The sequence below is a fragment of the Lutra lutra genome, chromosome 3 (assembly GCF_902655055.1).
Source record: "Lutra lutra chromosome 3, mLutLut1.2, whole genome shotgun sequence".
Lineage (NCBI taxonomy): Eukaryota > Metazoa > Chordata > Mammalia > Carnivora > Mustelidae > Lutra > Lutra lutra.
Window position 1 is genome coordinate 56,239,052 of NC_062280.1, and position 24,969 is coordinate 56,264,020.

Consider the following 24,969-nt stretch of genomic DNA (forward strand, 5'->3'; position numbering starts at 1 on the left):
TGACATAATAGTTGTATGCATTAACACTTCCCCTAAACTATGCCATTTAACTAGACTTCCTCAGTTTGAATCCAGTCTGACAGTTACTAGCTGTGTGACTTTGGGGAACCTATGCCTCCTCAGTTTCCTCTTCTATAAAACAGGAATATTGCTATAAAATAGAAATAACACATACATCATGGGGTTGCTGTAGAGATTGAGATAAAAACCTAAGAACATTTAGAAGAGGGCTTTATACTTAGTATTAATTTTAAAATATGAACACACATTGGGCACCTGGGTGACTCAGTGGGTTAAGCCTCTGCCTTCAGCTCAGGTCATGATCTCAGGGTCCTAGGATCGAGTCCCGCATCAGGCTCTCTGCTCAGCAGGGAGCCTGCTTCCCCCTCTCTCTCTCTGCCTGCCTCTCTGCCTGCTTGTGATCTCTCTCTGTGTGTCAAATAAATAAATAAAATCTTTAAAAGAAAATATGAACACACATTACTGCAAACCTATGGGGCAGGTACTATCATTAGTCCCATCTTTCAGAGGAGGAAAGGAAGCTTAGGGAAGTTGGGTAAAAAAATCCAAGTTTCCTCTGCCAGTAAGGACCGAGCCAGGTTGTACCAGGTTTAAAGGACACTGGAGGCCAAGTTCTTATTCAAGATTCCATGTTTCCTCCACCGACATGGAAGGGAAATGAGATAGTCATTTCCTCTCAGCCAGGAAATGGTGTCAATGGACTTTGGAGCTTATGATTTGAGCTAATTATTTTCAGATCAAAACCTCTGAAAAATTACCAAGTAAAACTATTTTATCACATTTCTCAAATTCTTACACTCCTGCTTTTGCGATCTCCTCTCTACTTTAAAAACTTTTGCCTATTTTCACTAGGCAAAGCAATGGGAGGCTTTAATTATCTCACAGAAGTTTTTAAAAAGCGGTTTTTCGCATGTTTGCTAACTAACGGGTATTTCTAAACAGAGGTTCCTACCCCAAAGAGGATTCCCTTGCTCTAGCTCCCCCAGGTTTTTTGAGAGCATAAAATCCTTCTGGTAGATGTAGAATTTCACTTCTGTAAATGGATACTCTTCAGCTATTAAACTAGAGGTAATATGGATGCATTTAAATCTTGGGAGAGCTTTTTGAAAGATGCTGATAAAGTTATTTTAATACACTAAGAAACTGGAAATCGTTCAACATAAACCTAATTGCTCCCAGGAGTGAAGACCAGTGTCCCAATTTGGAAAAGTTACATTTTATATCACAGAGTTTGTGATCTAAGCCTACTAATAATGTTATGAAGGACACTCAGAAACCACCCATGAAAATTTCCAAATTAAAAACACCTGTTTCCTAAGGGCTTCTAGACGCCTCTCTCTCTCCTCTTCTTCATGAGCGTCTCGAAGGGCCACTTCTTTTTTCTCCATCAAACGCTTTTCCAGTAATTCTTGTCTATATTTAACCCTTTAAAAATAAGGCAGAAAGACGTGAGGAAAATATCATAATAATTGTGGAAATTATATGGACAGGAGCATAGGGGCAGGAGGCATGTCTGAGGTGACATCATGGCCAGAATTTGTTCTTACTTGCTTCTGGTTGATTTCTCACAGCCACATAATCAAATACACTGGTATAAAATGCAGGCTGCAGCAATTCTAAGAACCAGAGAACTGCAGATCAGGAGCTAGGAAAATGTAGGGTAAAATCCAATCCATCTCTTTCATCGCTGAAATCATTGTATTGACTCTCAAACTATCCGTCGCCTATCACAGCTGCAGCTAATCTAACCCAGCAGATGACAGTCTCACTCCTGAGTGATTATTCCAGCAGCTTTCTGAAGAGCAGTTCTACCACAGTTTGAGATGTTAAAAAGGCTATGTACTAGTTAAACATCATACTTTTAGAAAGAATAGTAAATAAAATGCTGTAATAATATGCCAAATTACTGGAACTTAAGCCAGACTTTGTCTATATTGTCACTCATTCTGTCAAGAACGCCCTTTTGGATGTGTGTGTGTGTGTGTTAAGTTTAAAAATTGCACTTTGACTGTAGATGGCAGCAAAAACATAATTTTTCCCTTAGCATTGTTTCTATTCTCCTTAAAATCAGCAAATACTAACCCAGAGAACATTTCAGTACCTCCAAGCTCATTTGACCCTCTTTTGCTGCCTTTTTTAGACAGCCTCCTTCCCATCTTCTTGCCCAAGCCACTCTTCTATTGAATTTTAGGAATGAGATTTGTCTTTTCTAAAAAAAGTAGACACTTGGGTTCTCAAGGGAGTATGAGGTCATTGCCTCTGTCTTCCATTATTGATGGTTTAGATTTAACTTTAAGACATCAGTCACAAATGTGCTTTGCCTTTTGTGCGTATACCTGCATTTTCCACAGATGAACCAGTGAGGACTAGACCTATTTAATTCTGGATCTTGAGGTTTACTGGGGTAGCTGTTCACTACACATCAACTCTGTTGCTAAGTGCTTTGTGTGTTTTAGCTCAGACTTCACCACAACTTGATGTTGGGGTACCAGTGTTGATCCCGTTTTAAAGACAAAGAAATGGAGTTATAGACTGGTGATGTAACTTGCCCATGTTCTCACACCCAGCAAGGGGCAGATCCAGAGATCCAACCCTGGCAAACTGGCCCCAGACCTCCCGCTGACTCTGACCCTCCCACCCCCCTGCTATTAGCCACTATGCTCTTCTCTCTTCTCCCCTTGATTTTTCCACTCCCCTCACTGACACGAATACCTGCTGCATGCTTCCTCTGTGCTAGATATTATAAGCACATCGAGAAAAAGACAGCTCTTAGACACTCGTAATTTAATATAGAGACAAAAAGACGGGCCTAAGAAGTAGTCAAGGTATGTAGTGCCTTCAGAGAGGTATAAAAAAGGTCCGCTGAGATTTGCAAGGTTGTGGGAAGGACTGGGAGGCTTCAGCAAGAGCTTCAGGGAGGAGGCAGCATCTGAGCTGGGTCTCAAGGATTAGCATTTGGAGAGACATGGTAGTGGAGGGCAGGCTGGCCTTCCTGGCAGACCACCCTGGCAAGGGTGAGTCAAGAAGGGCGCTCACACTCAGGCCCATGCAAACATTGGGTTGGCATCTGAGAGTGGGTAACTTTTAAGTTTTGCCCCCTGGGCACCTTGCTTGCCTTACTGGTCACAGTCCTTTGAAAGGAAGAGTTCAAGGTGGCTAGAACAGAGTAAGGCATCTGAAGCTGCGTCATTTGAGCCGGGTGAATGAATGAAAGAGAAGCCCAGAGAAGTACTGGCAGGCTGAGTCTGGCAGTCCCTTGGTTCCTTCAGGAAGATTTGCTCCTGGGGAGGAAAAAATCTTTAAAATCAGGCTGCTCCTGAGGCTGACATTAAAGCAGCAGCAGCACAGGAGAGGAGAGGAGGGAAGCATGCAGTAGACACTTGCAGAGTACAAAACCTACAGTGGGATTTAGAAGGCAGATCCTAAACTCCTCTGACGGCCATGGCTGTCCTCCTCATCTCCCATATCAGGAGTCAGTGGTCAGATACACAGATTAAAGGAGCTACAAACCACATTGCTCCCTTTCTCCAAGGCCTCCACGTCATGGGAAGCTCTTGCTCATTCTCCCCATTTTCACTAAAGGCATGATACAACCTCCCTAATGAGGTTCTACTCAATTTATGTGCTGAGTACAAGCTAAGGGAACTACTGTGAAGGTTCAATTAAAAGATACCCTGGGATTTGATAATTACCATATGCTAATCCTCAGAACCTTTGAAAAGTTTCTCTTCCTCTGGGATATATAGGTTGCTTTGTCTGCATCAGAGTTTTGTCTGCTGTGAAAAAGTAATAGTTGTTCCACTGAGGGGAGCTTGACTAGTGAGGAAGAAGTTGCAAACGAGAATCAGGCATTTGGACCTGTGTCTGAAAAGGCCTGGCTCACAGTTTACTCTGAGGCTCACTTGCTCATTCAACAAATGTTTACTGAGCACCTGTTCTGCATCAGCCACTGTGCCAGGTACTGGAGATACAAGTTCAACATGGGAGGCATGCTCTGTCCTCACAGAACTGACAAACTAGTGAGGATACAAAGACCCAGGCAATTTTGACAAGGGGCGGGGGGGGGGGATAGTTCTGGAGAGGCCATGTGTCATAGGAGTTGGGAGAGGCACCTTGGCAGAGTGGGGGCATTCAAGGGAGACCCAAGAGGAAGTTCTCCGAATTTCAGACCTGAAAAAGGAGCAGAGGGGGAGAGAATAGGATGTTCCAGGCAGGGAAAAAAACATATGAAGGCCCCAGAGGATGACCAAAAGCGCACGATGCAAAGTGTGGAGTGCCAAGAGCCGAGGCTGGAGGGGCAGAAGAGGCCAGATGCGGGCTTTGCAAACATGAGGGCCTTGATTAGGGAAATGGGGTGATCAGAAAGACCTCTCCTGTAATATGGAAATGGATTGTAAAGAGCCAAGACCAGAGAGCGGTATCCACAGGCAAGCTGATGTTTTCCTAACCTAGGGAATGGTAGGAGGTAGATATTGAGGAGATACTGAAGAAGACACAGACTTAAAATTTATGTAGGAAATAGAATAAATTGGAATGTTTAATTTATTTCATGGGAAAGCAGAAGAGATAGAGAGAGAAAGGAGTTAACCTTTCTTTCTTGCACAATGAGCAACGGTGTCCCTTAGTACATCTGGGTACTTAGAAAAACAGGGAAAAGAAGGAAAATAGGTTCAGTTGGAACATAGACCAGCCTTCACAGATCTGGGCTGAAGACGGAGATGGGGGATCTTAATCAACAGCATGGAATCCAAGCCAAGGAGCAGATGGTATCAATCAGGAAGAGAGTGTGGGGCAGTAAGAAAAGTAGGTCTAGGAGAGATAGCCAAGGAAGTATTTAGGAAAGGGACAGAGGAGAAAACTGTCTAGGAGAACGGGAGAAATGGTGCCAAAGCAGTGAAGGAAAATGACATTAACACTCTCAAATGATACAGCAAGTTCTGATGTAACACCAAATGGTCGCTGGATGAAATAAGAGGGAGTCATTGGTGATCTTGGCAAGAGATGTCAGAAGAGAGGTGGCTGAAGAATTAGTGGAGCCCACGAGGTGGAGGTGGGTGAGGAACTAGAGACAACCCCTTCAGCAAGACTGGTGCTGCCGTGGAGAGGAGTGGGGGGAAGCTGCCGGGAGCTCGCAGCCCATCACACCTGTGTTGCCTCCCAAGTGATGATCAAGATTACTCTGGCCACCTTGAGGATTTGCCATGGAAAACTTAAGCAAACAGGCAACACACCGAAATTCTTCATTTATACAGATGCTATGGTTTAAACTCAAATAATAATTCCCTTGAAAAGGGGAAACTCTTGGTGCTGCTTTCTTCTCCCAGTCTGGATAGAAACTTTTCTTTGCCTAAAGAGAAGTGATGCAGAAAAACTCCTGGGAGGAAGCCAAATACTCACATATTCATGGGGAAAGAAAATAGCAACACAGTAAAGTCAATCATTTGGAAAATTTTCCACATAAATACCTTTAGCTATTTGAGGTGGCAGATTTTCTCCAAATTAAACTGTTGCTATGAAAGTCAATGTCAGGAAGTGGCTAAACTCAATAGTCTTTAAGTTGTGCACAGAATTCCTGAACAGGAGTCTTGCATCCATCCCTAAGTCCCTTTTATGCTCTTTGAGTTCACAGAGGTTGGAAGTGTAGCAAAATGGGCATTTTCAGCTTCTTGTCAAGGAGGAGAAGCATCCCATTGTTCAAAAGTGACAGCTGCTACAGAATCAGGCCCGGCATTAACAATAATCTGGGAAGGATTTTCTTTAAGCCTCCAGGCCTGAGTAGTTGAAGGCACAGGAAGCTTTCATGTAGAAAGGGAGAGCTGAGGTAGGTTAGGAGACTGTACGTGTGTACTGCTCTCGAACAGATGAATGGACAAATGCAAATGGCTTGGAAGCACCTTGAACCTTAGTAGCAGCATCCCTTTACTTCAGTAAAACTTCAGTGAAAACTGGGCAAAATATTACATACTAAACCTTGACCTGCCTCCTGTCTGAAACCCAGGTGACTTCAGTCTAAACAAACCTATAGCAACCCAGGGGGTTGGTAGCCTATAGTGGCAGGATCTACAATAAAAAAAAGACAAAAGTTTAGGCTGTAAATAAAACAACCTTAAGACACGTCTTAATCAGGGTACTGGAACCAGTATTAAATTCCCCCCGAAACTTTTTCAGGGAAGTAATTTGCCCTACTGAATTGAAGGCAGTTTATGCGCAAACTTGCTACTTAGTGTTGAGGTCACGTGGTTCACTCACTATTGAACAAGAACCCTTTAAACAGACACCTGCTGGGGTGCTGCTCCCAGAGGCCCGGGAGCAACAGCGTGCTGAAACTCTTCCTGCCTGTTGGGAAAGCCATTTTTGGCTCAGACGCACTCAGAAAGTCATTCTGCCCACCAAGTGGAGAGAAACTCTTTTAGCCATAGGGTACCCCAACAGGGAAGAATCCATGGATCGAAACACAGGCAGGCCAGGTGGCATCATCTGTCAAGAGGTAGATGGTGGGCAGGGGAGGGTTGAGAGAGAAGAAGGAGAAGCCAGCCCAGAGAAGAGAAGGAAAATAACGTAACTGGATGCTCATTGGATGCCCCTGGTTGCTTCTAATGATATGGGCAATGAGACTCCACTCTGGGCATTCTGTCTAGGGGCATAAGCAGAGACCAATTTCTGCCAACAGAATGTGAATCGTGATACGGGGAAGTGATATCCTGGTACAGAGAGGCATGGGGAAAGAACAAAGAGGATTCACAGACCCAAGAGATGATCCTATGCCAGCCCCAAACACAGATTATTCTTCCAGCTCAGAGCACTTACTGGTTCCTTTGTGAGGTATAAAGACAAGTGGTCATTGGAACTCTATTCTTTAACTGATTGATTCAGTTAGTCAACATATGGTTATTTGAGCACCTACTATGTACCAAGCCCTGTCCCCAGGTCTAGGATATAACAGGGAAAAATTAAAACTTGGCCAAAAATATCCCTGCCCTCTCAAGTCTTACAGTATTTGTGTGTTTTTTTTAATAAGCAGGCCTAAATTAACATTCTAATAAAATATATAAGATTGTTCTTAATAAATTATTTATCACAAAGTCTTAAATTAGCCCCTTCTTATATTGCTATAGAGTGATGGTCTTCAACTATGACAGTCATTAGAACCACTGAAACTTATAAAAAGTTCTGATGCCAGGTCCCAAGCCAAACTAATTACATCAGAATCTGGTGTTGTGTTAGTGGGGCTCAGGCATCGGTATTTTATAAAAAGTTCCCCCCAGATGATTCTAGTGTACAGTCAGTCCTGACAGCTACACCCCCTGGCCCATTGGTTCCCTAACTTGAGCTATCAGAATCACTTGGAGGCTTGTTAAAGCCCAGACCACTGGACCACCTCCAGAGTTTCTGATTCAGTAGTAATGATGTGGGGTCTGAAATTTTACATTTATAAGATATTTCCAGGTGACACTGATTCTGGTGGCCTGAGGACTACATTTTGAGAATTAGAGTATAAATATTCAGATTACAGGGATTCTGCATGACTATTGTTATCAAGACCAAACCAGATACAGCCTACTACCCAGACAGGGCTGATTTCGGTTTGCATGTGCCAAATAGCACAGTTATATGCCTCAGGACTGATCCAAACTAGAAATTCCTGCTTTGGTGCTACTGACTTTCAAGAGCAGAATCCTTCAACTTCTCCTCCCCCTCCATGACCCTACACACACAAATGACAGGTTTCCCCAACCACAGTGGCCCTCTCAGCCTTGGGCCAGTGTCAGTGACAAGCAGTTGCGAGAACCGCTGCTACTGAGCCAATTCCTTTCTCCCCAGTGGACAAAGCGCTGGTTATCCTATGACAGTTGAAAACATCAGGCTACTGGAGATACTTAAAGGGTACACTCAGTAAAATCAAAGAAGGAAGAAAACACTTGAAAGCATTTGAGCCTTAAAAAGGAGGTATGATGGGGCACCTGGGTGGCTCAGTTGGTTGAGCGACTACCTTTGGCTCAACATGGTCCTGGAATCCCAGGATCGAGTCCTACATTGGGCTCCCAGCTCCATGGAGAGTCTGCTTCTCCCTCTGACCTTCTCCCCTTTCGTGCTCTCTCTCTCACTCTCTCTCTCTCATATAAATAAATAAAATCTAGGGGGGGAAAAGGGGGAGGTATGAGCCACTTCCTTTGGAAATAACTCTTGTAGCTCCAAGGGGGTGGGTATTTCTCACACTGGAAGTGAAAACCCATAAAAGAGAATGAAGTATGTTTTCCTGGTTGCTGTGATCAATTTCAACCTCGCTGTCTGACTTCACTTGAGTTAGAAGTATGGTCTTATAAACAGCAGTGAAACAAGGACTGAAGCCTAGGAATCCAGAGTTGAATAGTGATAAGATGTAGGGAGAGGGTTACTGAAAGAATGTCGCAAATATCATATTAGCTCTTTCCCCATAGTAGTGCAGAAAGAAATTTTTTTCTTTTCCTTTCTTTCTTTCTTTTCTTTCTTTCTTTTTTTTTTTTTTTTTTTAAGATTTTACTTATTCATTTGACAGAGAGAGAACAAGCAGGAGAAGTGGCAAGCAGAGAAAGAGTAAGAAGCCGGCTTCCCGCTGTGCAGGGGGAGACTGACTCGGGACTTGATCCCATAACCCCAGGATCATGACCTGAGCCAAAGGCAGTCGCTTAACCAACTGAGCCACCCAGGTGCCCCAGAAAGACATTTCTACAACAATTTATTTACCCTCCTCTTGTTGACCCTTTCCTAACCCTTCTAGATTTCAGTAATCCTTTCCTACCCTTAAATTTTGCCTACCACACTCCATTCTAATCACATTTCAAGAGGTGCACCTTCTATAAAGAATTAAAAGCAAGAATAAAAGTCATTTTTTTTATCACACACTAGCAAGTCTAAACAAAGTGAGTGATGAAATATTCCCTTCACTGGAGCATATAACCCCATCCCACGTCACTCTTGGTTGCTCCTTTTAATAGTTTTTCTTAATTGAAAACCAGTGCTTCCCAGGTGACACTACTCCCATTGCTTCCCTTTAAAATTGTGGAAGGAGAAGGCTGGCATTTTCCTGGCTTTCTAGCACCAGTTCTAGGAAAGCTTTATCCATTGACAATGAGGTTATACCACCCTCTTTCTGATAGGATTCTTGGAATCAACTACTAGTTGCCCATGTCACTGCCCAACACTTACTGAGGGTTATTCAAAACTCCCCCCTTGCAGTCCCTTGAGCCTCAATAGCATCCACTTCTCCCCTGTCTCAACAGCTCATTCCTTTGACCAGACTTGGAGCTTGGCATCACCTAAGACTGTTTCCTACCATCTTTTTAAAAGATTTTATTTATCTATTTGACAGACACAGTGAGAGCAGAAACACAGGCAGGGTAAGTGAGAGAGGAAGAAGCAGACTTCCCACCGTGCAGGGAGCCCAATGTGGAACTTGATTCCAGAATCCTGAGATCTTGACCTGAGCCGAAGGCAGACTCTTAACGACTGAGCCACCCAGGTGCCCCAAGACTTTTTTTTATTTATACTTTGACTGAGAGAGAGAGAGAGAGCGTGAGCACACAAGCAGACAGAGCACCACGCAGAAGGAGAGGGAGAAACAGGCTCTCCGCTGAGCTGATGTGGGACTCCATCCTGGGACCCCCGGATCATGACCAGAGCTGAAGGCAGTCGCCTAACCAATTGAGCCACCCTGGTGCCCCTCCTGCCAAAATCTGAAACTGAGGAATCCTGTTCTGACTCTGATATCAGGGCCACCACATATACTGATAAAACCTGCACAACTCCAGGGGTGGGTTGCCTGCTAACTGCCTACCTTTCTTATGCTCTCATCATCTATCCTTACTCAACCAGCTACTCTAGCCCATCAGGTTCTCCATTTTTCAATGATCTATTTAAACTGTGTTCTATGTGCCAGACATGGGGCTAGATCTTCCCTCATGAAATTTACTGTTCTACTTCTTTCCCCCACTGCCCCCAGGTTATGAGACACAGCCAGATTTTCTTTACTTCATTCTCTTTTCAGTATCCCTGGGTCTATGTTTGTAAGGGTATTATGACTAGTAACCCCTACTTGTTTTCTTTTTTTTCTACATATGTCCTGCCAACTCCCAGCTCCAATCCTTTGCTGAATTTATTATGTATTTATGAGGTCGAACGTTACCTGAACACTCCACACTCACTCCTTCAAATTGTATTTTCACCAGCTGCTTAACATTCTCCCTCTTAGCAGAGAACCTCCCTTCCTACTTTACTGGAAAGGCTATAAGCATTCCTTTCCCCGACGTGCTTTGCCCACTTCCAATTATGTTAAGGCTTGTTCTTATTCAAGTCCTTTGCTTCTTAAACCTGGGCTTTTATCCCATAAGCCTAGTTGTTTCTAGGACCTTGCTTTCTAGGACCTTGCTTGAATTTCCTCCTTTCCTATTTCTTCAGTCTCTTTCTTGATCCCCCTTCATGGATCTTTTCCCTCTATAGACAAACTTCTTCAAATGGGGGAAAATATGTCTCCCAACTCTGAATCCCTTTCCAACTGCCATCCTCTTATTCATTTTCCCATTGCTGCAAAATTTTTAAAAGAAAAAGCCATACTCTGTCAGTTCTTCACTTCTCATTTAACCCAAAACCCATGCAGTCTGCCTCCTCCACTTCCTGGAAATCATTCTCCCCAATATCACCAGGGACTCTCAAATGTAAACCTAGCTTCTTTTAGAGCTCCTCTGACTTAACCTGTCCACAATGCCTGCTACTAATGAACCCATCACGAAATGCACATCCTACCCCTCTGCTTTCCCCTCCTTTTCTTTTACAGGTTCCTCCTCATCTGTCCACCCAAGATTTTTCCAACATGAAAAATCTTATTAATTTAAAAACATCTTCTGGGGAGTATGACTCCTGCTATAATCCAGGCAGCAGTATCTGTAGCCTCCACCTCCTTAAAACCCCCCAAAACTTGGATCTTTTATTTTTTTCTTTATGCAATATCACAAAATTGGTTTCAGACAAATCTCTCAAGTATAACTACTTCATATTGATAGTTATATATAACTATCAATAATACAGAACATCTGCTTTAATGGGCATCTGAGTTTGGCATAGTTTTTTTCACACACAAAAAAATCTTGGGAACAAACCTAATAACACATGCCTATGAGAAGTCTGGAATGCCACCCCACATCCTCTTAAGAGTTGAGAGGGCCAAGATTCCACCTAGTCTGTTTTTTTTTTTTTTTAATATATAATTTTATTTTTATACTTGACAGAGGGAGAGCACAAGCAGGGGGAGAGGGAGAAGCAGGTTCCCCACTGAGCAGGAAGCCTGATGTGGGGCTTGCTTCCAGGACCCTGGGATCATGACCTGAGCTGAAGGCAGATGCCCAACCGACCGAACCACGCAGGTGCCCCTCTACCTAATCTGTTATTTTAGGATTGCTCTAATCCAAAGGCAGAGAAATAAGTTCCTATTGCTTAATACCTTATAATATGTCTGTAACGATTTTAACCTGAAATATTTATAGCAGGGTTAATCATTTCAAGTATTTAAAAATCATAGAATATATAACTTTGAACAATACAACATCTTGGAGCCAAGAAAATCTTTTATATAATTAAACTTGTCTGAGGTCACAATATTTGGGATTATTAGCAATAAACCATTTTATAAATTAGAAGATGCATTCTAAAAATAATGACTTTAATATTAGAAAAGTTGTCTTTTATTAATTTTTATCCCTAATTTTTGGCAGTAATTAGATACTAGGCTAACTACCTATTATGGCCAAATCTAGATTTTAATAATTAGACCACATTGTTGTAGACATCTGTCTGGTTTATCCTCTAACATCAACCTAGTAACATCAATCCCTTTCAAATTGCCTTTCCTCATTCCTTCTAGGTCTGTTGAAACCTTTAATCAGAGAATACCACCCCCCTCAACATTCCTGGTAACCAGATACGGTTAATAATACTACATTGCAGTTATGACCACAGTGATTGGCCCAATCACTTAGCTGAAGTGTGAGCTTCAATTAAGTCAATCAGAATCTTTCCTGGGGATTTATATGGCTTTTGAAGAAGAAAAGTTTTCTTTTCTTTCAAAGGTCACTAAGTAAAAATAATGTAAATAAGCCTGGAGCTGTTCAGGAATAGTCTCCTTTCTCCCCAGTTTCCCCAGCTCAGACATATGAGAAAGTCCAGACCAATGCGCGAACAGGTAAGAGTAAAGAAGTAGAAAGAGAATGAGAAGAACCTAAAGATGCCATTTGAGTCCCTGAGGCAAGACTCACTCTTGGATTCCCATTCGTGTGACTCAATCTATTCTCCTGTCTGCCTAAGCTAGTTTGAGTTAGGTTTTTCTCAGTTGCTTCTGAGGAGTCCTTACCAATCAACATATCATCTATGTATAAGGGAATGCTTATCTTTTCATCCTCTATAACAGGAGGGCATGTACCCAGCTGTCCCAATTGATAATCAACTCATTTCCAAAATTGATGGCTCATGGAATGTTAATATCCCACAGGATGTTAAGATGTGTGCCATGGATAGTGTGTTTGGCTATTCAAGTAAGCTTCAGAAAGATAAACAAAGTGAAATGGGTTTCTTTATAGTAGAATCTCTCAGAATATTTATTAGAATATGGTGGTATGCATTATGAATTTTCAAAAAGAAGACTAGTATGCTAATTTCCCCAAATTATCTGATAATAGCTTTTTCTAATAGAATCCAGTTTGGGAAATATTACTTGTCTTTCCATTGAACAAGCAGAGATATTCAAGTAAGCAAAGTAATAGGCATAAACAGATATACACTTATTCATTTACACTACAGTGATTTGTTTCCATGTGTTGTTTGTGTTAGACTACATTTCCTGAGTACATTGGCTATGTCTTAAATGAGTTTGTATCTCTAACAACTAGCATAGTGCCTAAAACAGAAGGCAATATTCATTATTCATCAAAAAAATGAAAGAATAAATGACGAACAAAATTTTAAATGTAATGGCAAACATTCAATTAAATTTTCTAAATTGTAGATAAATAACAAGAGTCGACAGAATAAAAAATAAAGAATAAGTTGAATACACACCCTTCTGTTAAGCCTGTCTCATCAATGGGTATTCCTTGTAAGATATGTAATCATTTGAGGAGGTGACAGAGGAGTAAGAGAAGTTGAAACACTGGAGAACAAATCAGGTGCTTAGATCCTTGGACAATCTGGAACCAGGGATGCTAAAAACCATGACATCCGTGACACAGACTTGCTAGTCCTGTGGTTTTGGAGGGGCAGCAGAGGCAGGAATGACTTGGCTTTCAGCAATGATTGATGATGATCTGGAATGTAACAGGCTACCCCAGTACAGCAGCATTTATTTGCCTAATTGCCTTCATTATTTCATTTGTTCAACATATTTTTATTAAGTGCCACATATATGAATATGTAAAAATCATAATCCTATGATTTTTATGATAAGCCCAGAGCAATTAGAAACACCTATCAAGTAAACAAACACATAGTTTTTAATCCATCCAGAAGCTTGCCACTTGCCATCATAGGAATTCACTAAGAAGAGACATCTGTCATTCGACACTAATTGGGTTTTGCACAGTGACTCTTGAACTCACAAATGGTTCACAGTAGATAAAGTTTAGTGTTACAGCTAATATGTATTGCATTTTAAAAAATCTTCAAGAATCTATCTAATCATTTTATCCGTTATATAAGAAGGGAACTCATGTTGAGGGTTTACCTCACAATATTAGCTTTCTTTAAATTTTCGCACTTTGGTTTGTAAAGAAAAAGAAATAATTTAAAGGTAAGAAGGTGACAAGCATGGGTGTTTTGTTTTACTGGATTTTTTTGTGAGGAATTCTTATAAGATATGTATAATTTCTGATGACCCTAATTTCAAGAAGAGTGTTTTCAGAATAATCAAAACTGAAAGAAGCATCATATTAGACTAAAATTTTAAAAAGCCATACTAATAACATACACCACTGGGTTATCAAATTATAACATTTCAGTTTGCTTGGTTTTTTTTTTTTTTTCTATTTTCAACTTTTGACTTCAACTGGTCCGTTATTTCCAGAGATAGACATTTGTGTCATTTTGATGGAACTGGTTTCTCTTCTTCAGGAATCCCGATGGGATGGCATTGAGAACAAAAGAAACCACAATCCTCTCCCTCAAACAAATGATTTAAGTAAATAGGATTAATAAAACTTGCCTTCTCTAATATTGTTTGAAAATCCCCCTTACATTCTCTTTCTTCCTTCCCAGGTCTCTCAGAACTTCTGTAGACAGCAAACATCAAAAGGAACAAAGATTTTTATAGTGATTCAGCTGCCCACAGCAATGAAGTAAACCCTGATTTTCTTTGAGCCTAGGAAATGATCAGCGAAGAGGCTTCACAAACAGCCTCTTTAACATTTGAAGTTTAAAAAAAAAAAAATCAATGTAGCAGAATGGTTACTTTCATAAACACCTTTGGGGGCTTTTTTTTTCCTCTCCTTTTTTTTTTTTTTTTTTTTTAAGTAACCCTGCTAATCCTCCCTCTACAAACATTATAGAATATTTTCTTTACCACGAAAATATTTTCTTTTTGATTAGACATTTTAAGTATGTTTTCTTAAAAAAAACAAAAGATGAAATGTATTTTGTTTTGGGCATGATTTTCCTCATATTTTTTCCTTGGCTCCCATAAATGCTGATAGACTCTCGTCGCCCCTGGAGTTTCTGCCTCCAAGTTTCGGCTCGCCTCTCCAGTGACTTCCTGCCCAGTCATGCCTCTCTTAGCAATCTCCTCTTGGTCTCAGAATTCAGCCTTAGGGACTGAACTCTGAAATCACTGTATGTTTTCTTTCTTTAGAGGCAGATTCAGTGCACCCTACAGTCTGGCCAAGTGAACAGTGATGTTTCGATCTCAGGGGAGAGGGCCCATCCCCAGGGCCAGCTCCATGAGCTCTAATGGCAGAACTGCAATTTTTCCAGGTGAGATGCTGAAGCCAATGTTCAAGAAAGGCTATTACTTGAAGCCAAGAGAGAGATGTGTGGCTTTCTCCACAGCTCAAGCAGATAAACAAAATTGGAAATAGTACTATAGACTGAAGTGACAGGAAACCAAATTTACCGGAAAAGAGAAAATAATAAACAGGGCAGAGATCCCGATAAATTTAAAGGTAATGCCTACAGGGGCGCCTGGGTGGCTCAGTCGGTTAAGCTTCCGCCTTCGACTCAGGTCATGATCCCAAGGTCCTAGGATTGAGCTGCGTGTTTGGAATGCAGCTCAGCGGGAAGCCTGCTTCTCCCTCTGCTCCTCCGGCCCTGCTCGTATTTTTTCTCTCTCAAATATATAAGTAAACTCTTTAAAAATAATAATACTTACATCACTGACCTTCAGCTCCCCTTTTAAAGGATATATATTTTTTCTCAACAACACTGTTTAGTTACAGGCAGAAATAAATTTCAAAAAACACTGTATTTTCCTTTCCTACATTAAGCTAGAGATATCCACACCCATATTCCTTGCAACCTCTCTTTGAATGGAGAAACGGAGAAATTCCTAGAGGAGAGTTGTGGATCAGAGAAGTACAGTAAAGCAGGTGAACAAAAACACACAATTTGTACAATTTAATAGAATATCAGAATTATAGTTTAATCCCAAGCTTGGGGAGCAGTTGGGGGAAAGGTGGACAGTCTAGAAGAGAAGTAATGCAGAGTTTCCTAAGTAAGTTGCTGGTGTAAAGAAAACAGGTAATTAACTTTCATGGAATTTTACTTAATAAAAGTTATATTTAAAAAAGAGTTATGGGGCGCCTGGGTGGCTCAGTGGGTTAAGCCTCTGCCTTCAGCTCAGGTCATGATCTCAGGGTCCTGGGATCGAGTCCTGCATTGGGCTCTCTACTAGGCAGGGAGCCTGCTTCCTCTCTCTCTCTCTCTGCCTTTCTGCCTACTTGTGATCTCTCTCTGTCAAATAAATAAAATCTTTAAAAAAAAAAAAAAAGAGTTACATTAGCCAGATGATGGCCTCTCTAGACAGCTAACAAAGATACCAGAAGATGGGTTGTCTCTGTACACATTTTGCACAGAGTGTAAAGCAACAGCATGAGAGGTTCCTTAGGAAGAAGAGCTGTCTCCAGTCTTAAGACCTTCTTAGTTATCAACCTCAGAAAAGAAACAAGCCTGGCTCTCCCAGGAGCGCTAATCATGACCCCCAAACAGTAAGCCAACAGGAAAATCCACTTAGTCTAAATTAAACTAACGAAAGGTCTAGATTATTTACCCTAATTCAAGTTACTGGGTGATCCAATGGCCTGGATAGCAAAAGAAAGTGATTTTTTTTCCTTTAAAAGCTATAACATGAAGGTGGACACAATTCTAATTTCCTTTTTTTTTTTTTACATAAGGAATTACCTTACTTATTAAAGTAATCAAAATTGATAAAACTGGAAAAATAGTTTTGAAACAAAAATTAAATATGGCTGCCCCAAATGACTAACACAATGGGCAATAGTTAAATTCGCTCTTCAAATATTAACACTACATGTACACATCCTTCATCCTTACTTTTTTAAATTGAAGTATAGTTGACACACAATGTTACATTCCTTTCAGGTGTGCAACATAGTGATTTGACAAGTCCTTATGTTATGCTGTGCTCATCACAAGTGCAGCTACCAATTGTCCCCACACAACACTATTACCATACCACTGATTGTATTTCCTATGCTGTACCTTTTATCCCTGTGGCTTATTCTATAAATGAAGGCCTGTATCTCCCATACCGCTTCACCCATCCATCTTGCCCATTCCCCTACTCCTCTCCCCTCTGGCAACCATTAGTTTGTTCTCTATTTACACACAGTTCTAATTTCTTAAAGATACAGCCAACCTTGTCACATATATGAAAGGCAACTCACATTTTCTCTCCGAGTAACTCTAAATTTTAATCTTTATTGTCCTCTCCCAGATGTCACAACTCCTCCTGCCAGATTCTCCATTATTTCAAGAGAAAGAATATTCCCTAAGGCCTCCTTTTGAATATACATCTTTCTGAGATCATGTTTCTGGTTTCCCTGAAGGCTGTCACATCAATAAATCGATCTTCTGCCTGGATCCTCAGTTTTGAAAATAATTTTGTCACCTTAGCCAGGCATAGCCAGCATTTCTCTCTTACAGGTATTTGTCAATCCAAGCAGAAATGTCCTGTTTGAACTGCTTCATTTGAATGCATAAAAACATCTTATGTAGACGTTGGCATAATTGCAAGATGGACATGAGTCTTTCTGCAAATAGGCCAATTGCCAAACAGACCATAGGAAGATCCTATCTGAACCTGGTCCAACATAAAATCAGTTATGTCCACTATGTGGAAGTCTTAGGAAGGTATAGTTTGTGGAGCATTAGTCTGAGACATCATAAGGATTAACTTGTACCAAAAGCTCCCAAGTATTTAAAAAAAAAAAAAAGTATCAAAAGCCTTGCTCTTCTAGAAACGTTTAGAGCTTTCAAGACCACACACATTCAGAGAGTACTGATAATCCTCTCTCTGTTTGTAGGATTTGGAAGAGCTACAAAGAACAAAGAGCCACAATATTTGGACAAAGTGATGTATTCTTCTCTTCAGGCATATGTGATGGAAAATATGGACTTTCCCCCTTCAATTAATAAAATATCATAAGTACAAGAAGCTTTGAGTATATAAAGACTTTCTAGGAATATAATAAATACACATATTTATTTGGTAGATTTAAAGTACGGATATTTTAAATATCACCTAGTTGTATAAAACTCCAATTTTCAAGATACTCTCATATACATTACCATGAAAGAGTCAGCATAGCACATTTTATTATTCAACTAATATCTAAACAGCATTACTTACTTTTTCCACTTCTGATTACATGAGAGAGGCCATCAGCAATTAATTTTAAATTTAATTAGGATGTTTATCCTACCTGTTTCCAAACAAGATTTAAAATGATGCGTAACATTAAACCTAAGGTAAAATGGCAACATTAAAAATCAAAGAAGATACAAAACCAAGTAAAAGGAGTAGATGTTTCCAAGTAACTGCAACAAATTGAGATAGCTGGGCCATGAACTTGCCTCTCACAGGAGTTAGCATTTGCTCACCAGGCAGAAATGCGGAAACTCTGGGCTATTAACAGAACCATCTCACCATCAGGGCCCTTGGATTAATGATACTTCTGTATTTCTCAGAAAGTGGTTGGTGAATTAACTGAAATGGGATTTTCAGTGGTGTTTATTTTTAGAATGCAAATTCCTGGGCTTAACCTAAAATCACCAGTGGTAGGATTCTGGGATTATATTTTCACATAATCGTTAGGTTGTATTTTTGCTCTGTAAATTTGGACACCACTGCTTCTCTGGATTAGTGCTTGTTACATAGGAACAACTGAAAACCCAGCACCAAGAAAGTAGAAAATAAGGGGTGCCTGGGTGGGTCAAGGGGATAAGCGTCCAACTCTTGATTTTGGCTCAGGTCGTGACCTCTGGGTTGTAAAATAGAGCCCCCCCCCCAATCAGGCTCCATACTAGGCGGAGAGACTGCTTGGGATTCTCTCTCCCCCTCTTCCTCTGCCCCCTTCCCAGACCTCTCTCCCTCTCTTAAAAAAAAAAAGAAAAAGAAAAGAAGTAGAAAATTGTTTTGGTAATCAGTCCCTTGGATGCTGCTTTTTGCCTCCCTATTTCTGCTCTGTGTTCATACTATTTCCAATGCCTTGACCATTGATCACTTAATATCCTACTTTGGATATTCCCACACACTTGGCCTTTTCTGACTATAATATTCTCCTTCCAGCATCCCATCCCCTTCCTGCTCATCAGCTTGTTTTTGATTCCTGCCATAGGCTCCTGATATTTGTGTATGTTCCATCACCTGCTGGTAACTCCAGGCTCACTTTTATAGCTCTGCACATGCTGTAATCTCTACTTGTCTCGCTTGGGGATAATGTGCTCCACTGCTGTTTGTGGGAACATGTGAGATCCTCCCTCCTTGGCTTCTGGCCATCCATGCCCAAATGTGAACCTATGTAGGAGGAATTATCTCTTCTCTACCCTTTGATGTTATTTCCAGTTAATGGACCTTATTGGGTTATTCTCTATATTTGAAGTACATATCTCATGTTTTCCCACTCTCCAAATGCTCTCAGACAGAATCTACTGCTCTTGTTATTTTCCACTTTCCCCAATATATTCATTGGCTTATACTGTTGTCTCCTGTGTTTCATCATTCACTTGAAGGCATATCCAACATTCTAATTAAATTTAAAGTTCATGGTCCTAATTTCTGTGCTATAATTATCAATCTTCTAGTCATATGTTTGGGAATTCATCATCATTCAACAACCATGTAGCCCCAAGGTTTTGCTGCTCTTGTTCCCTGTGAATTTTTGCCTTTTCTCTTAAAATTTAAGGTAATCCTCTGCCCCACCCCTGACTTTTATTAGGACTGTGAAGACTTCTGCCAAAAATATTTGCTCCATCTTAAGAAGTAACTTTGTTTGTAGCTCAGACCCTGTGTTTCTGGTCATAGACCACCTTGGAAACTATTTTTTAAAGGTCATATACAGCACAACCTAAGAATTACCTATGTGTGACTGCTTCCTAAACTACCAGTGTTAGTAAGTACACAAGATGAAAATATTCCCTGTATCCAGCTCCTTCAGTCTTCCACTCAAGACTTCCAAGTTTCTGGAAAACCTTCTACTTTTCTTCAAACTGACCAGACAAGCCAGAATAAGTGAAGAGTGTCCAGTAGGTGCATGAGGTTTAGGACCTCACTTCTGAATTTTGGGAGAATTCACAGGGAGGCAGAACAGCTAATATGGCACAGCAAGTATGCAAACAGGCAATTCCATAGCAAGCCACAGGGAATCACAATTATCTCTTCATGAGACTTAAGTCCTAGGATTGCTTTCATCTGCTGGGGTAACTGTGAGCCTTAGTCAAGTGCGAAAGCTGTCACACCAGCTGGAAAGAGCCAATTGCTAATCGTTCAGGACCTTTGCAAGCTAGTTCTTTAATACAGCCATTAATAAACATTATATTAACTTACAATGAAACAAGTTGTATTTAAAAACAAAGGTAACATGGCTAACAGATATGGGAAAAGATGCTCTCAACATCACTCATTATCAGAGAAATGCAAATCAAAACTATGTCACACCTGTCAGAATGGCTGAAATCAAAAACACGAGAAAAAACAAGTGTTGGTGAGAATGTGGAGAACACAAAGGGGAACACTCATGCACTGTTGATGGGAATGCAAACTGATGCAGCTACTGTGGAAAACAATACGGAGGTTCCTCAAAAAAGTTTAAAATAGAACTACCCCACATTCCAGTAACTGTACTACTGGGTAGTTACTCAAAAAATACAAAAACACTAATTCAAAGGGATATAAGCACCCCCGTATTTATTGCAGGATTATTTACAATAGCCAAATTGTGGAAGTAGCCCAAGGGTCCATCAATAGATGAATGGATAAGGAAGAAGTGGTGTGTGGTGTATACACAATGGAATATTATTCAGCCATGAAAAAGATGAAATCTTGTCATTTGTATCAACATGGATAGAGCTAGAAAGTATAATCCTAAGTGAAATAAGTCAGAGAAAACAAATACCATATGAATTCACTCATATGTGGAACTTAGGAAACAAAACAAATGAGCGAAGGAAAAAAAGAGAGGCAAACCAAGAAACAGACTCTTAACTATGGAGAACAAATGGATGGTTCCCAGAGGGGAGGTCTTGGAGGGATGGGTGAAATAGGTGATGGCAATTAAGGAGGGCATTTGTGATGAGGATCACTGAGTAATGCATGGAATCATTGAATCACTGTATTGTACACCTGAAACTGATATAGCACTATATGTTAACTACACTGGAATTAAAGTTAAAACTTAATACAACACTAAAAAATTAACAAAGGTAATAAATAATAAAAATTCATCACTTCTTAATTATTTTACTATTACCTATGCTCTTGAGTTTATTTATATCTGTTGTGTCTGTACAGTAGGAATACTATATAATGGTATATAACTGCACATTTCCTCCAGATTCTGTGTTAGGTGACATCAGGTTGGTTGTTTGAAGTAAGCCATGGTGAAAGTATGTATACCACAGAAATCAGTAAATACTATAAATCAGGGCTTATCCCATCCCCTTCCCCAAACCCCAGCAAATCATTAAATATTTACTAGTACATTATTGCTGTGAATCCCCTTAGTAGTGAAATGGAAAAACACAAAGATAAAGTATAGTTATGTGAAATTTCTCAACTTTAATTCACTTCCCCACTTCCTCCAACCTGCTTTCCTTTCAAAGTGGTCTGACTTCTCCCAAGTCAAAACATGTGGAACCATAACCTATACCAAACAACTGACCTGAATAATGTTCATATTGAGTCATTACTTTATTAACTGGCTCTCCTAAGGTGAAGTCAGAAATTCCTTTATGTAAATTTTATATCTGATTTTTTTCTGTTCAAAATCTCTGCTCCTTTGTCTACATTGTCCCCTAGACCCTATTCTGCACATGTGTGTTTGTACCTGTGCTTGTGTCAGTGTTTGTGCATATCCATGTGCTCTGGACAGTAGCTGTATACTTACTTCTTATTAGCTAACTTGAACCTCAAATAACTACAATTTAAGCCCAACTCTGTATCTACTAAGACACTAGAAAGGGAGATCATTAAATGTCTCGGAATCAATACTTGAATTCTTAAGAGGGAATTCAGAAGGAGGTCAGCAAATGTTATTAAAGGATCAGGAACTGACTCAAGAAAATATAAAGAAAGTAAGACTCCTTATATAGCAATGATAAGGCTAATGGGAAACTGAAAGTGATCTTGGAGAATGACTAGGAATTTTATACAGAGGAATCATTGTTCTCTGTTTCCACTTGGGATGAGCTAAGAGAGATTCAACTTACAGCACTTCATAGAAAGAACTTGAGAAGAATTCAGTAAGAGAAAATTGTCTTAAGGGTTTTTTTCCCCTAAAGTTGTTTTTAATCAGCCATTTTAATCAATGATTCCATAGAAGCTTAATTTGGAGGTAGAGAGTCTTATTGCTAAAAAGTCACTCAAAAATGCAATCAATGGAAGATGGGATGTCTGGATTTTCTCCAAAAGTAGATAGGGACTTTAGCTTTCTAAATATTCTCTGACATTCTAAGCTCACCTAAAGATCATATTTACTGAGGCTACCTCAAATAGATGGGTATGTATACATAAGGGATAAGGATAAAAATACCCAGGACACATAATACCAGATCAGACCAAAAGAAATGCTCTGTCTGAGACTCAGTTTCTGATCATGAGGTCCCTTTCTGGGAAGGTGTGGGGTGGCCTTAAATAAACAAGTTTCCTTAACAACCTACCATTTGTGTGTCTAATCCCATTTTAAAGCCATTTATGCATTAATAAGTACAACCCACCCATGGTAATTACTTCCCTAGTTCTTTTTTCTTCTAGTATTCTAGATTTGTTAAATCTCTATGCATATATTAAAATCCTTTTGGAAATAGAAAAAGTATAAGCCACTAAATGTTTTAATTGTTTAATTCAATTAATTATAATTAATAAATTAAAAGTCAGAATTTACCGAACTCAAACCCTATAAGATGTAAGACTTCTACGGACTTCCCATAACTTGGATTCAACTTATCCATTTAATCTTTTCTTTCACCACAACCTTTCCCTAGCCCACTCCAAATCATATGCTTCAACTATACCAAATCACTGTCAGTTCCTTTAAATGGCCATGGGTATTTGGCAGAAAGGTATTTCCCATTTCTGGAAGAAGTTTCCTTCAACCATGAAGACTTCCTGACTCCCCCTTCCACCTCCTACCGCTCCCATTTGTTCCCATTGTATTTGTGCTTGCCTTCACCAAGAATATCTGAATTCCTCATTAGACTGTCAGGTCCTTGAAAACAGGGACGGTCCTTTTTGTTCATCACTCTTTTCCAACATAGTAGGCATTCAGTTATAATTATTAAACTTATAAATTAAATAGGTTAATAGATTTAAATAATAATATCACCACTATATTCCATACTCGAGGTTCCATCCATCAACTCTGGCAACTCTTACAAGAATGACTTGATTTCATGGTCATTATAGGCATCATTTTCTGAATCACATTAGGAATAATTCAGTCTCCCAAATACAAATTTATGATGATTTTGTACACATGCCAAGTCATGTTTTTGCTTTCTTTCCTAGTTGGTGTCTGGGATTTCTGTTGAACTTTCTGGCTAATATTTTCAGGCAATACTTGTAGTGGCCTCAAGGTCTATTTTACAGGTTGGAAAAGAGACTTTAAAACTACCATCCTATAAGAATGATCTGTAGGATAAAAAAGGCAGAAACAGTGAACTGGGTTTAAATTTGTCTTGTTTGATTTTGTATGTTATTGGTAGCACACGCTTCAGCCCTTTGTTAAACAAAACTGAAAAGCCACTGTGAAGTTCAAAAACATCTCCTCCCCTAAGGAACAAAAGCAGGAGAAACTTTCATTGTGATGAGGGAAATTAAGCCTTGATTTTGAAACAGGTTTGTCCTCACAAAGATGACTTATTAAGACAGGAAACCAAAGCAAGAGTGGAAAAATAAAGGCAGGGATGATCAGACTAGTGAAGATTAGTTGAACGTAAAGACATTTGCTCTAAAGTCATGTACAGGCTTTGCCGGGAGAACCGAAGACTGTCATGGCAGTAAGGTGTGAACTGGGGGAAAAAAATGTTGATCTATAAGAAATCTTACTTGGCTTTATTAGTTTGCTCAAAAGCATATGATACTAATGATGTTAATTATTTTATTTTTTATTTATTTTTTATTTATTTTATTAATTATTTTAAATTTTAAAATATGATAACTTAAGCTTGGGAAATAACTGTTTTTTAAATATTTTCAACTAAAAAGATATGTTGATTTTAATTTAAAACCAGTTTTGAGCTGGTAAGTTGTTTTGAAGTTATTTCCCTATAACAGAACTTAGTAGTTTTAAATGGCCTTTTGTGAAATAAATTGAGATTTTAATTCCAAGTCATGTCTCATAGGAAAATGGCAGGTGAATAAGGAAGGTCACCTTATTAGTAAAAATACAGTTATCTACTTAGATTGTTATTAGGAACAAGCAAATTTTTCTTTACCTTACCTTTGGGAATAAAAGGGTTAAATGATACAAACCTCCTACTTGTGACAGATAATAATTAAAGATTGGTGATTAAAGCATAGGTGGTGTTTGTTGTTTTTTTTCTGCCTCCCTCACTCTTCATAAACTTGCTTTCTTAATTATTTTAATCAGAAGTTTAGAGAAAAATAGGATTGATTTTATGTCACAAGACTCTGAAAAGCAACCCAGAAGTGTTGAGACACTCTCAAGCAAGTCATTCTGGTAGTGATTGCAGATCATTCTTTTTTTTTTTTTAATTTTTTATTTTTTTCAGCATAACAGTATTCATTATTTTTGCACCACACCCAGTGCTCCATGTGATTGCAGATCATTCTAATGGAAGAGAGAGGATAACCAAATGATTCTGCACAATGGTCCAAAAAATCATCAGGGATGTGGAGACAGGATTTAGTGGCATGGTGTGTAAAAAGGATGATTGCTAGATCTATCTAGATCTACACACACAAACTGATTCTTATGCCTCACTAGTTTATTTTAGGCTGAGCAGTCAACAGTTCCATCACTTTTACCCATGACACTGACTTTTTTGAAGCATTTAAAGTTGTTTTGTGGCATATCCATCGTTTTGGATTTGTCTGATTATTTCCTTTTGGTATCTAAACCTTTCCTGTCATCCCTCTTCCCCCCTGACTTTCCTTTAAGTTAGGTCTCAAACAAGACTTGATCAACTATATAACTCATAGGCCAAATCCAATCCCCCACTTTATGTTTGTAAATAAGGTTT

At 39.6% G+C, this 24,969-nt stretch overlaps 1 protein-coding gene across 1 annotated transcript in view; it reads right to left on the reverse strand.

Annotated features, from left to right (window-relative positions):
• The window catches only part of CCDC148 (coiled-coil domain containing 148), a 273,305-nt gene that overhangs the window by 35,144 nt on the left and 213,192 nt on the right, over positions 1-24,969 (reverse strand). Inside the window, exon 13 of the mRNA XM_047721825.1 lies at positions 1,329-1,446. Within this exon, the coding sequence (XP_047577781.1) occupies positions 1,329-1,446 (118 nt within the window). The remainder of the gene's footprint in view (positions 1-1,328; positions 1,447-24,969) is intronic.